The sequence below is a fragment of the Lampetra planeri genome, chromosome 11 (genome assembly GCF_965212315.1).
Source record: "Lampetra planeri chromosome 11, kcLamPlan1.2.h2, whole genome shotgun sequence".
NCBI classification, from domain to species: Eukaryota; Metazoa; Chordata; class Hyperoartia; order Petromyzontiformes; family Petromyzontidae; genus Lampetra; species Lampetra planeri.
This window is the reverse complement of record NC_136117.1, coordinates 14,399,438-14,413,058: the sequence shown is the minus strand read 5'-3', so window position 1 is coordinate 14,413,058 and position 13,621 is coordinate 14,399,438. Positions and strand designations below refer to the sequence as shown.

The 13,621-nt window shown below is 45.4% G+C and overlaps 1 protein-coding gene across 4 annotated transcripts in view; it reads right to left on the bottom strand.

Moving 5' to 3' along the window:
* FBXL13 (F-box and leucine rich repeat protein 13) overlaps nucleotides 1-12,270 on the bottom strand; it is a 39,851-nt gene extending 27,581 nt beyond the window's left edge. For 2 of the 4 annotated variants that reach the window (XM_078598968.1, XM_078598967.1), the window contains exons 1-9: nucleotides 11,944-12,270; nucleotides 7,893-7,996; nucleotides 6,026-6,116; nucleotides 5,790-5,857; nucleotides 3,789-3,943; nucleotides 3,272-3,381; nucleotides 3,069-3,173; nucleotides 2,267-2,362; nucleotides 1,534-1,669 (exon numbers count right to left, since the gene is read on the bottom strand). In XM_078598968.1, the coding sequence (XP_078455094.1) occupies nucleotides 1,534-1,669; nucleotides 2,267-2,362; nucleotides 3,069-3,173; nucleotides 3,272-3,381; nucleotides 3,789-3,943; nucleotides 5,790-5,857; nucleotides 6,026-6,116; nucleotides 7,893-7,996; nucleotides 11,944-12,267 (1,189 nt within the window). In that variant the 5' untranslated portion in view covers nucleotides 12,268-12,270. Of the gene's footprint in view, nucleotides 1-1,533; nucleotides 1,670-2,266; nucleotides 2,363-3,068; nucleotides 3,174-3,271; nucleotides 3,382-3,788; nucleotides 3,944-5,789; nucleotides 5,858-6,025; nucleotides 6,117-6,272; nucleotides 6,362-6,413; nucleotides 6,635-7,892; nucleotides 7,997-11,943 lie in introns of those variants that run through there. The other 2 variants (XM_078598969.1, XM_078598970.1) reach the window with 2 other exon arrangements.
* Nucleotides 12,271-13,621: the final 1,351 nt, after the last annotated feature.

Below are 13,621 nucleotides of genomic sequence, written 5' to 3'. Positions count from 1 at the left end.
GGTTCAGTCCACTGATCGCTGAGCCACCTGACAACCTCCAAAATGTTTATTATTTACAGTTATTATGAGCGGTTCAAACCTTTGGAATACAAGACGGTTAACTGATGTGATTGTGCACAAAATCGCACAATGGCAAAATCATACACATCACAGTTGACAATTCATAACAATGATGAGAGATAACACGTGCGATTACATAATCGCGGCGCATCTTCGTGAGCGTGGCCAGCAGCAGTACGCACTGGGAGAGACCGTGAGTTGACTGTGCCCATGTAGTGCCACTGTTTGACAATCAATCAATCTTTAGTTGACGAGCCAATATCGCCCTCACTAAAGTAGGCATCAGTGCACATTACAACGGAACGGGAAAGGCACGGGGGGGGGGCATAGAGCAAGAGGAATGAGAAAAGAAACCCGTAGCGCCCTCGAGAGCTAACACCGACCGAGCACAGTAAATTGCGACCATGCTCCAAATAGAGTGGTGTGCTGACTCCGCGTCGGCGGCATGGGGATATAGAGCGGAGTGGTCTTCTGGGTATTACATTTTACTACTGCTACTCCTCTTTATTGTAGCAATTATTGGCTTGTCTTGGCACGGTGTATACTGCTCTAGTCTGTAAGTATATTACCCCAAACTCGCATTCTTTTATCCTGCCAATTCAAAAGTTAATATGCTCTTCAAAACTGCACCATGTTTTTATATATATTGTACGAGTCAAATTGTCCGTTTTCCCCCCTATTTGGTTTTATTTTGGCTATTTCATTGATACATTTCCCCAAGTTTCTCCCAAGTCTTCCTTGAAAAAAAAGAGATTCGTCTCAATGGGATCTCACCTCATTTTGAAGCACTGACGATGAGGCTGTAATGTACTGTCATACAGCCTAGTTCAAGTAAAGTAAATATTTATTTGACATTAATAGCACAGTGTGATATTTTACCCACCTGGCCAATCAATTAATTGGAACGATTTAGGGGGTCGTGATTCGATTTAAGAACGGATTCGTGTTTTAGCATTATCATGAATGTTGCAGTCACCAATGTGTGCAGTATTCACGTGAACATATGACATACAACACACGCGAATTGAAAAACACCGACTGTGACACATGATTCGGTGCCCTTATCACCAGTGTAAGAATCGATATTGCTCGGGGACTAAATTAATTGATGAAGAAGCTAACAGTGGTAGCCATCTCAGACAAGCTGACAGAGTTGACTCGGATGGCTAGGATGTAATCAACAGAGGAAAACCACATGAGAATATGATGAACATGGAAGCACCTGTGTGGAGACCGAGAGACACGCCTAGAAAGAGATGGTTGAAAGTGATGAACCAAAATGTGACTGTGGAGTGGACTTGCAGATGGCTCAGAGTAATGAGGGAATGGAGAAACAGACTCAGGAAGGCAGGCCCCACACGAGTGTGAAAAACACCAAGAATCAGAATGAGAATTAAGAATGATATATAATCCACACATCAACATATCACATTTCCTGAGCAATATATGCTGGGTGGTTAGTGCGGTGCTTACTGACGGCACGGAAGGCAGGTGGCCCAATCATGGTGCAGCCCCTGAGGCTGAGGTGCAGCAGGAACGGACGACAACGGCGCAAGAGGCGAGAGACAACATTGTCATCGATGCGGCCTCGTGCTGGGAACAAATCCATCTGCACGCAACACCCCGACGCAGCACGGCGCTCGTAACAGGGCACACAGCACTGATCACAGTGTAGCACAGTCAGGACAGAGCGTTAGATGTAATATAAAGCACAAAAAGCATGGAGAGGTGCATGCTTGGAGTTACGCTGAGAGACGGGAAGAATAACACGTGGATTAGAGCGCATACACAAGTTAAAGCCCTCATAACGACTGTGAAGAAAAGTGGGCTTGGGCAAGACACGTCGTGAGAAGGAACGATGAACGGTGGTTGAGACTCGTGAAAAAGAGGCAGGCCAAGCAGGAAACGCATCACAGAGAACGTCTACCACGCATATGGAGTGATGAAACAAGTCATAGAATCGAATGGATTTTTGCAATGCGAGATCGCCACAAGAAATAGCGCCAGCTTGGGTTCACCTTCATCCAGCAGTGAATAGATGATGGTTGCTGATGATGAAAAGCAGAAGATTTATCTGAAACATGTAGTCAAGTATGGCATCACAGCCTGAATATCGCACTCCATGGGTACAATTGGAAAGTTAACACTGCAGGCAGCACTAGACAACACAGCAGCCGGCATGCCCCAGGTGGGTGCTACAGGTTACCCGGCTCCACAGGATGCTGGCTTGGGAAATGACCTTCCAGGAGCGGCATACACCGGCACATTTCACGAGGTTCATTATGTCCAAGTAGCTGAAAATCTGCAGAGGAAGCAAACAAATAATATCCCTTAAGTATATTTTATGATCATGATTGTAGACGTGTTTTCTCATCATTAGTTGCACAAAACGTGTAAAATATCAATTTGTATTTGAACAGAGATTAGTTCATCTCATCCTCCTCACAGCCTAGAAAAATCCCTCTCTGCAGCCATCCATGCTCTCGATTCCCTGCCTGTTTAAAACCAGGCTCAAGACTTTTTTTTTATCAGCTACCTACAATTGACTGCCACTTATCGTTATTAAATAACCATGGCGACCGATTAGTTACAGCATCCTTCGGATGTGGTTGCATTTAGATACGTCATAAATCCAAACAGAGTTTAATATTGGACTCGATTTACATTCTGGGAAATGTTCTTTTCATTCAATCTTTGTTTAAAAACATGACCATCAATGGGAAATTACTAAAAAAATGCATTTTGCCCATTTCGTTAACATGTGAATCTCTTATCTAAATCATAATTTACTCAATAAATAATTTTAATACAAGGGTCATTTTTATTTAAAGCATTTCATGCAACTGGTCGACTGGTCCCTTTACATTAACACCACAAGCAAACCTTTCTGGTGAGCCATACGTCGCTGTTTCTCAAATACAAATGTTAATCAGCCTAAGTTGGTTCATTGTAGCTCATCTCTGCCCAACCTGTGTCTTGCAAACACATGCTCAGACACCAAACTCAACCTTCAGAGCTGCCCGAGGAGGGAGCTGGGAGACTTGGTCAGCAGTGTTAGGTGGTGGAACCAAGTAGCTGTCGTTGTCCTCCTCCAGTTCACCCCTTTCCAGCCGCTGCACTCAACTCACAATCGACAATCAGTTCATGAGCTCAGGACAATCAACATGTTTATGTAATTTTAGTGTGATTGCAAATGGGTTAAATTGAAGACCTCAAAGTATTCCTTGGTTTTGCGAGCATCCAAGGCAACAGTGTGCCAGGCTTTGAGGACCAGACTGCAGAGAAGTTGCTGGTATACCCGTTGAATCCGAAGAGCAGCTCCTGCAAGTGTGCAGCATACAGCAAGCATACAGCAAGCATACAGCAAGCATACAAGCAAGCAAACACATACCACACAGAAAAAACATCACAGTATGCACACATAGTCCATAGTAGGATCACAAGCTACACAGCAGAGATGCACATCAAAACTCCCCCCCCCCAATTATATCCAGATTGTGACATTGGTGTCATAACAAAATATTCATTCAAATCTATTGCAAAGTGGTGAAAGAACGACTCGAGGAAGCAGATATCGCAGAGATACAAGTGAGATGCCTTCAAGTGGATACCGAGCAGCTGCCTGGATTAAAACCACGGACCTCAACAGTGCCAGCTCAATACTCTGACCTCCAAGCCACCCAGCCGCCCTCTATCACGCATAAACGTAAAGGAACATGGAACCTCACCGGCCATGCGCTCCTGGCGTGCGTGTAGCCACTGAGACCAGATGAGAAGGGCAGCACCCAACGTTTTCCGCATGTAATGGTCGCATGCTCGATGCAGGGCCCGCGTAAGCTGCTCCCTGCGAGCGCGCCGCCGGGCCCCGTACATGGCCCACCGTCTGTCATCTCAAACAACCAGTGCTTCATTTCAGCCAGAATAGTCCACAATGATGCTCTGGGAATTATTTTGGCACGCACACATCCATCTCACCTTACTCTGTTCTCATGGTACTGAATCTACACTGGCAGCAATGGTGAGTCCACGCAGCGAAAAAAATCTAAACCTGCTCGTAGGATTATAGTCATATAGGGTACGATAATATAGGATCGTTTACCGTGACCTTTAGCGGTAGTGCTTTCCAATAACGCCTACTTCAAGCGAGCCTAGCAGCGTTCTGGAAAATATCAAGTGAGAAATTAAGCCCAGCACGCAACTCACTGAGTGTGTGCAGAAGAAATGGAGCGACCCCCGCCCCGCCCCAGACTGGGTGAAAGTTGACAAGGGGCCTCAAAAGAAGGCCTTGGTTTATGGAGCAGAGAGCACGTGAAGGGCAGTAGAGTGAGATTTTGACGGGAGGTTTAAAACAGGCAGACTCAAACATAAGCTCAAAGCCTGTGGCTGCCTCCCTCTGATCCATCCTGACCCCAGAGAACCCCTGAAGACCCTTGATGAAGTGCTTCATACTGTGTAGCCTGAGTGTGTTTGCTTAGCGGGGATGTAAATGGTGTCACGAAGCTAAAGTGAAGTGCTTCACGGCACTTATGTGCCCATATGGAGAAGAGGGGTTTGTTTATTCATTACTCAATGTCTGTAAACAGTTGGCATATTTCACACACTTTTATTTTATTACAAGAGCTAATCCACGTGTATAGCCGAGTTAAGAGTTAAGTCTCATATGAGACGTGTTGCCTTGACTTTGATAACAATTATTCATTATAACATTGTGTAGAAGCAGATCACCGTGTGGACTTGGTTTCCCATTCAGCTTCACACTTTACCCCTGATGAAAACCATTCTGTGCATCACTGTTAACTCTTTATAATATGACTGGCTTCGTGGCTGCCTGCCACTGCTATTAAGGAGATATATCTGTTGTTATAGATTTGTCCATCAAGGCGTTTGAAAATAAATAACCACTTAGTTTATGGCATGCACTAACCCGAATAGTAAACTTTTGTAACCTCGGATGTGCTTCAATTTTGTCGTATTTCAATACTCAATTTGGGATCTTTTGATTTCCCCCAGATGCTCCTCACACGTGGTTCCTACATTGCATCTGCTTTGTGGAAAACAATTCCTTCCCATTTAATCTTAATTGGAGGATTCGATTCACTGCTCGGACAACATGAATTCAATCAGTTTTTAAACTGTACCTTATTATTAAATGTATCTCAAATTGTGATTTCATTTCGTCCATTGATCCTGTATTACATTTGTGATGTAGAAATAGCTATCGAGTTGTAGATTGATTTAGAATAGATTTGCACGTATCCTGAGCATGAGAACATATTGCAATCGACGGTGCATCGTTGCGTGTGGCGTGTACACACTCAGGATGTACGCACAATGGTAAGGTCTCCCTTTAGAAAGACAAATTTCACTCGCTTTCAAACAAAAGGGCTCTCTCTCTCTCTCTCATCTTTTGTGAAGGTAGACTTATGGCGAAGCACATGCAAGTTGTGTGCATGCAGTGGGAGATAAAAACAGCCGCTAGAATATTTTTATTTTAAACACGCGTTTAGACTATTTAGATTATTTTGCTGCTATAAATGTCCGAATGATAAGCCACTTTGTTGAGCTATCATTTGCGGCCAGGTCGCTTTTGAAAACTAACTTAATACCTCTTTTTCCCGTTATGGTGGGGACTGTTTAGTTGTATTTGTGCGATTTTTTTTCAATTTTGAACTCCTATCGTATTTCGTGTTGTTTGTTGTTCTGGCTCCGAATAATTCACGGCTACTTACATGAAATATTCCCGTTGTAGTTTCCTGCGCAGGAAGGAGTATGCCTTCTCAAACTGGTGGGGAGTAGGCTGTAACAAGCAACAAACACAACCATTAGGCTGACTAGATTGCAAGCATCATCTTGATTTTTTTTCAGCCAAAAACCAACCGCAGCACTTGGAAAGTGTTCACGGGAAAGTGACCTTTCATTAGTTTTGTTTTTATCGCAGGACGGCGAGTGAACAAAGTGTACTTACCGCGTCGTCGTCGAACCTGAATATGAACGTCATGTATCCAGCGGTCACCCTCTTCAGCTTCGGCCTCAGACTCTCGTCAATGAACATCTCCCTAGCACGCGGGTGCATTGTGGGGCACAAAGGCAACACAACTACTGTTAAGTACAATCGTCATGCATTTATAACATCGACGGTAGGTTATATGTAACCGTGCAGGAACATTGGTTCAGGCAGTCATAGGAACCATATCACCCAGAAGACACCCGACCTCGGAAGCTAAGCAGGCGCTTTTTTTGAGCCTGGAAAACGCTGCGGGGCTGCGTGTTGGGTAGCAGAGGAGGATGCGGCAAACCCCATTATTGTACTGTATTCTATGCTCCCACGTCCACGCCTCCCCGCTCGCACTGACCAGCGTGGGGAAGTAGAACGCATGATCCAAAGACCTCCATCCACGACCAGGTGTGGCGAGGCCTTTATCGAGTGGCGGATTGACTAAATAGCTGGACATATCGACTGGTTTGTGTGTGTGGCCGAATCTGTGGCACCCTAACCGGTACTGCACGCTGCACACGCCGATTTGATTGCTTCGATTCGTTGAATGTTTATATTCATTGAAAGCTTCTTAGCCATGCTTCGATTCGTTGAAATTCAACTTCCTGCAGGCCCTGCCCCTTCCTCTTTATACCCCGCCCCCTTACGCCTTAGGCCCCACCCCATTCCCGACTAGCCCCACCCCATTCCCGACTAGCCCCACCCCATTCCCGACTAGCCCCACCCCATTCCCGACTAGCCCCACCCCTTTTCGTGTCGACTCCATGCCTTCAGGGTCAGGGCTGGTTTGGTGGTGGTTGTCGAGTATGTGTGTGTGTGCAGAAAGAGGTCGGGCGTGGTGCTTGCTGGCCACCCACCCCCTCGTGTGCCGTTCCGGCCTTCATAGGTGCTACTCACTAACAGCACTTGCCCCAACAGTATTTGAAGGCTCTACGCGGGATCTTTGTATTTTGTGTGTGTGCAGCAAGAGGTGGTGGGTGGTGACAGCAGTGGTGGGGCAGCTTCCAGGCAATCGACAACCAAAGTCGCTCTCTGAGCACCAATGGACTCTACAGTAATTCCTCGTTTAACGTGGTAGATGCGTTCCTGAAAAAGTTCCGCGTGAAGCAAAAGCCATGTTAAGCGGCGGATTACTACGACTGAATCACATTCGCACCATGAAATCAGCCTTTCAGTCACCCCGTGGTGGGACAAAGCACTGAGACGAGGGTACGTTGCCACGTACTCTGTCATTCCACTCAGCCGCGCAGCTCAAGAAAGAAGTTTCCTGTCAACCGCTCAGAAGCTGCCTTATGACGGTGCTTGTTCCGCGTTATGTGAAAAGTGTTCCCAAATAGCAGAATTCCGCTTCAGCGAAAATGCATTGTGTGAACACACGTTAAGCGAGGACTTACCATGATGTATAGGTCATAATACAATACCTATTCTTTGGGTCTTTCGGTAAAGTCACGTAGATAGGTTCAAAGAAAATAACAAAAAACTACGACGTTTCGATCGCAACACAAGCATTCGTCATCCTGATGATGTTATTTTTTGTTATTTTCTTTGAACCTATCTACGTGACTTTACCGAAAGACTCAAAGAATATGAATTCCTGCAGTCACGAAAGCTTTAAGTCAAGAGTTAATACAATACCTGTCGAGGCAGTGTTCATGACAAATGTAGTAAAACTACTGTCAGCGCAGTCCTTTATTTGTTTGTATATTGTATTGCGTTTTGCCAAAACTTGTATTTATTATTTCATCTTGTACAACGTATGTTATACCTGTTGATATGCGTACTGTATTAAACAAGCTAAGAACTGCCATGTATGCCTTAAACGAAATACTTTTCTTACCAATCCAAGGTGTGTAGCCCAAATTCTTGTATTTCTCTCATTTTGTTTAGGAGAAATTCCAGGGGATTTTCAGGGCAGAGCACGCAAAGTGCGGTCAGCAACGCCTGTGCAGATGTAACACACACACAACAGGGCACTCGAATAAAAATGAAATATGTACAACTGTGACCAAATCGCTTGGGATATGCCCGAACTTAACAGATTTCGACATCTAAGCAAGTTTAAGCCTGGATAGCGTTCGTATGGGAAGACCATCATGCATTAAACAGATATAGGTTTCTGCCGGGGCTAAAATATCAGCAAGTAGCAATGTAGCCAATTCCATTATTGTATTATCCTGTGACCCAATGTCTATGCCCTCACCTTCACCAACCCGCACTGACCAGAGTGGTCTAGTATGGTCAAATAACCCCCTCGACCTGCATGACGCGGGGAGGACCTCAGCCCGCAGTGGATTGGAAAAATGGCTGTGTATGTACCATGTACACAGTGTACAGCTGTGCCCAAGAGGGAAGTATCCACAGACACAAATCCAAGTGGATAAATAATAAACATTGGCAAACCGTTGTACAAACAGGACAGTTTACACATAACTCACATTCCAACAGTTTTAGTCCAATTCTCTGCACAGCCCAGTTCTTAGGGCATTTTATGTGTATCCTCCATTACCAGACGTGGTTGCTGGATTTACGCCAAGCAAATAAACTTGTAAGAATTGTGTAAACCATGTCAGTGAAATCTCGCTAAATATAGCGTCGTTGATTGGGCATGGCCCTGGCACTGATGTGCAACGTTTTTGTTCTCTCTTCAGGTTTTGTCTCAAGGACAAACGCCTCACATGATTAGAGATGGCAGCACCCTTGCACAACTGCACATTAGAAGGGCTGTTGTTTGGTTTTATCCTTTTATCTGAGAGCAACGTTTTTTTGTTATTTTATCACGGTTGCTGAGCACAGACACAATGGCATGAAACGCCCAGCAACAAACAGCAATATTAAAGTTGTAATGGACAATAATTATTTAGTTTGTTTTAATTGAGCAAGGTTATAAGAACTTAAGAAAAGAGATCGTGCGGGGGAGTTCCAGAGTATAACAGTCTGATGGATGAAAGTGGAAAGAGAAGTGGTGTCGCCAGCAGTGTGGTTGGTTGAACAGTGTAGATGAGATGGTAAGTCTGGTAGACCGAGACCTCAACATGGTTGAAAGATCAATGGGTGAAATTTACGGAAACAGTAACCATGGCAGGGGCGATAAGATAAGAGACAACTGACTTGTCAGTGAGCGAGTGAACGGAGGGAATCAGTGAGTGCTGGCTCATCAATGAACTGCTACAAGTTGAATTATATCAAGTACAGTGAGGAAGAATATGGGCGCTCCATCCCAACTATTTCAAAAATAAAATTGCAATACGACCCAGATGTGTATGGATCGTGGAAACATTTATAGATGGATGGAATGGCTGCAATCCAGACAGGAGCACGTGTGTGATGACGGCTAAGTGGTAGACCGACTGATGGTTCAACTCTGGCTAACGGCGAAGCCTGAGATTCGTCGGAAACACCGTTCGCCTTTTGAGAAGGGATGCGGTGTTAAAGCACGATGATGCATTGCCATACACTGCACGTGCAAGGAATTTTCAGCAAAGCTTGGATGGAATGTCTTGTAACATCTGGCACGTGGTTCAGACGTAGTCCCCGCAGATTTCCATCTGTGCGCACTCCTGAAAGCTTTTCGTGGAAAGCGATTCAATAGAAACGAAGTTGTGGAAGCAGTGGTGAAGTCATGGCTTCAGGGTTAGCCAGTAGGGCCACTCGGGGTAGGGTATTTTAGTCGAGGGTAACTACGTGGAGCGATATGTACTGTAGTATGTTTGCCATATTAATGCTAATATTTAAAAGGTAATGTTTGTCTCTTTACTCATTGAAACATCTAAGATTAAATCACCTTCAAAGTGCCAAATCTCATAAGATCTCGGAAGATAAGCAAAGTTGACCCTGGCTAGAGCTTGGATGGGGCGACTGCAATTCATAACATGTGATTCAGGCTGCCGGGAGCTACGTCGTGGGCAGCAGATGGCAGTGTTGCACATAAACCATTGTACCGTACTTCTATGCTCCCTGCCTTCAGCAACCCACACTGACTAGTGTGGTAACCTTTGGTCAAATAACCGCGGTGGACAGATAAAAGAGTTGTACATGTACTCATTGAAACGCCCTGGCATGTTATGCAGTTGACATTGAACATTCTCTTGAGCATTCACCCCACTCACCCCAGCTTGTATATATGTGCCATTCCAAGGGACCCCATGGACTTTTGTGCCTACAAGAAGCTGTAATTATATGCTCAGGAAATTAGAGACTGTGTCTGCGTTGAAGATTAGTGGGGGCGACGCTGTGGTTATGGTCACTGCATGAGAATCTGATCCTATTCCCGGGCCACGGTTACAATCAGTGGCGAGTGATATACGAACCGGTCCTAACCAGCTCCTTCATCAACCCACACTGACCAGCGTGGTGAAGTATGGCAACAATTCCCATGACAGACGCCTTCATCCAGCAATGGACTGACAAATGACCGTTGATTATTTGCATTGAGTGAAAAAATGCAGCCAGTCTGAATGAACTGCAGTACTTTATCACAAGTGCTGTAATGATTTTCAAAACATGTGCCCGGAACATGCGCTCTTTGGCTATCTATTTGTAAAAGCAATTTTCACTGTTACATTTTCCATTGGAAAAAAAAAAGTTGCCTCTTAAGATGTACACCAGACACAGTGCAGTGATGTCGAGGGGGGTCTTGTAAAAATTCCAGCGCATTCAATGACACCAGAGGGAATGTATGTATGTTGGATGTATGTTGTACGTTGGACTTATTTCGCACCGTACGTAGCCAACCGTGCGAATCGGAGGTGCGGGGGGAAGGGCAACAGAGGGATGAGAGGGTTGAGGTAAGAGGAGCGAGGTGACAGGTGAGTGGGCAGAGGTGCGAGAGGAGACGTGAAGCCGAATGAGTCAGGGGTGAGACGTTGAGGCAGTGCCGGATTAAGCTCGTGCGGGGCCTGTGGTACATGTTATAAAGGGGCCCTAAAAATAAAACACCACAAATATTAAAACACAAATGTTTAACTTTCATAGTTAAGTAATTGTATTTTTTCATTTGCTATACAGCCAAATAATACAAATCGCTAACCTTAAACAACCAGTCGTTCGTAAAAGTTAAAGGCGGTGTAGTACTATAGTAATAGAGCAAGTGCAGAATCACTGAACCGGAATTGATCGTCTGAAAGCATTTATCGCGGGGCCCTTGAAAGCCCGTAGCATATGTAGCTACTTTTGCTCCCAGGATAATCTGTCACTGCGTTCAGGGGGTGATGAGTGTGAGAGGGACGAGGCGAGGGGATTGAGACGGGTGAGAGGTTGAGGGCTGCGAGGTCAAAGTGGTGAGAGGTGCGATGGCTTTTCAATGTGAGTGGCTCGGGATTTGGTGTACGGGGAATGAGAGGTAACGGGGTCAAAGTTGGGAGGAGAGGTGTGAAGAGAGTGAGTGGTGAGGGATGTGGTGAGATTGGTGAGAGGGGAAAATGAATAAAAAGGAGTGGATTGTAAGAGTGGTCAGGGATGAGAGGGGGGAGTTTGTGCGAGAGGGGTGAGGTAAGGTGGTTGCTGTGATATCTGTGAAGTGTGAGGAGTGCACCGAGGGGGTCGTTATAAAGGGGTTTGCCGTCACATTGTTCACTCAGATGCGCTTCTGCGGCCGTCTGGAACGCTCTTCCGATATTCGGAAGCCACTGAAGCGATGCACTTTTACATTTAGATTGAAAACTCAGTCCTTAAGAACTTGTTTAGTTTTACTTCCCCCGCACCTATGATTAGCACGGTGGACAACGTACGGCGCGAAAGAAGTTCAACATAATTAACCATCCCAACGCTCTTAATACTTCACGTCACTTCTCTCCACCTCTCTAACCTCACGACTCTCGCCCATCTCACCACGCCACGACTTTTGCTTCACCTTCCCGCTCGCCCCATGAATCTCATCCCTCCCACCTCACCTCGTAAATCTCGGCGATGTCGTGACGTTTCAAGTACAACTTGAAGTCTCCGTCCCGGTCGATGACGCGGGCTGCCGCCGCCGCCACCGCCGCCGTCTTCCCCTTCGCCCCGGTCTCCTCCATCACCCCCACGGCCCCCATCACCTCGATAACCGCGGTCTCCTCCTCCATCCTCATCCCCATCTCCTCCATCACCACCACAGCGCGTCCCGTTGCCAAGCAACAGCCTCGCGGACGTGACGTCACGCCGGGGTCGCGCGCCCAGGTGAGCGAGCCACGTGGGGCAGTGCTGCTCATCTCGTGGATCAGCACGTTTTCACCCATACTCTGGGTTTTTCGGTAAAGTCACGTCGGTAAAAAATTAAATAAATCACGTTTCGGAGGCAACACAAGCTTCCGTCTTCAGGTGGAGCCGTCACCGCAAAATTACTGTATCCAAAACGTCGTGATTTAATTTGTTTTTATTTTGTTTTACCTACGTGACTTTACCGAAACAGCCAAAGAGTATGGACCCTTGCAGTCACGAAAACTTCAAATCTACAATTAAAGGATAAGCAAGTGCTTGAGTGTAGGCGGTGTGGCGGGTTTAACGACACATTTCTATTTACGCGATCTAACCCTCCCAGAAAAACCTACGTCATGGATATTGGTCGCGAAAGCCTTCGTGTTAAACTCAAACGCTTTAAACCCGGGGTGCACTCAACCCCTTGGGGGTGCGAGATGCCCTTTCTGAGGGTGCGAGGCATGGACAGATGTTTTTTAGAAGGTAAACAATCGAAACACAAATTAAGCACGGGCACAACTACTTTGTTTCATCAAACCTATGTATCTGTTAACATAAAAAAAAACAATTGATAACCAAAGGGGTGTATAACTGCTTGTTGCGTTTAGTTAAGAACCACTGCTTTAGACGGTCACTGCATCGCACATCAGATGCCCTGGAGCTATGCACTTTTAAATCAAGATTTAAAACTCATTTATTTAGAACTTCTTGTTGCGTTTAGTTTGTTGTCCTTGCCCCGCACCTCCGATTAGCATGGTTGGCTTACGTACCGTGCGAAAGAAGTTCAACATGTATGCATATAATGCAACGATCCATGCAGCTTCTGCACTTAAACCGATGTCGTCGCTCCGTCTCTCATCTTTGGGGGGAGTCACTCGCTCGTTCGTGTTCACCGCTAGACATGAAACGTGTCCACCAAAGCGCGGCTTTATCAAGCGAATGTCTCTCGCTTGCGTGGATGTTCCTGTCAGTGCGATTCTAAGCACGGAACTCTCCATGCTCACTTGCCTACATTTTCTATCTATGCACTTTGTCAGAAACAAGAAAGTTTGCTTTTTTCTGTCACGCATAGCCTGTTGGATGTATTCAAAGGTTTAAAAATGTCTCAACGTATTACTTTATTCAGTCTTGGTGCCCACAAAATCTAATATGCCGGTTTAATAAAATACGTTTTACATTTGGACGTGATATTATAAATCATGTGAACATTACTTCATTGCAGTGCTGCATTTCAACTCATTGTAGACTCTAGATTATTTTAAGCTCACAAGTTGAAATAATTAAGTAACGGCTGTGGAATGTCAACTCTGTTTTAATTAATTACACAAGCGAAACAAACACCACAGCCCACGGGACTTTGGGTGGCTATTTTAGTAAGTTAAATATAGGAGAAAT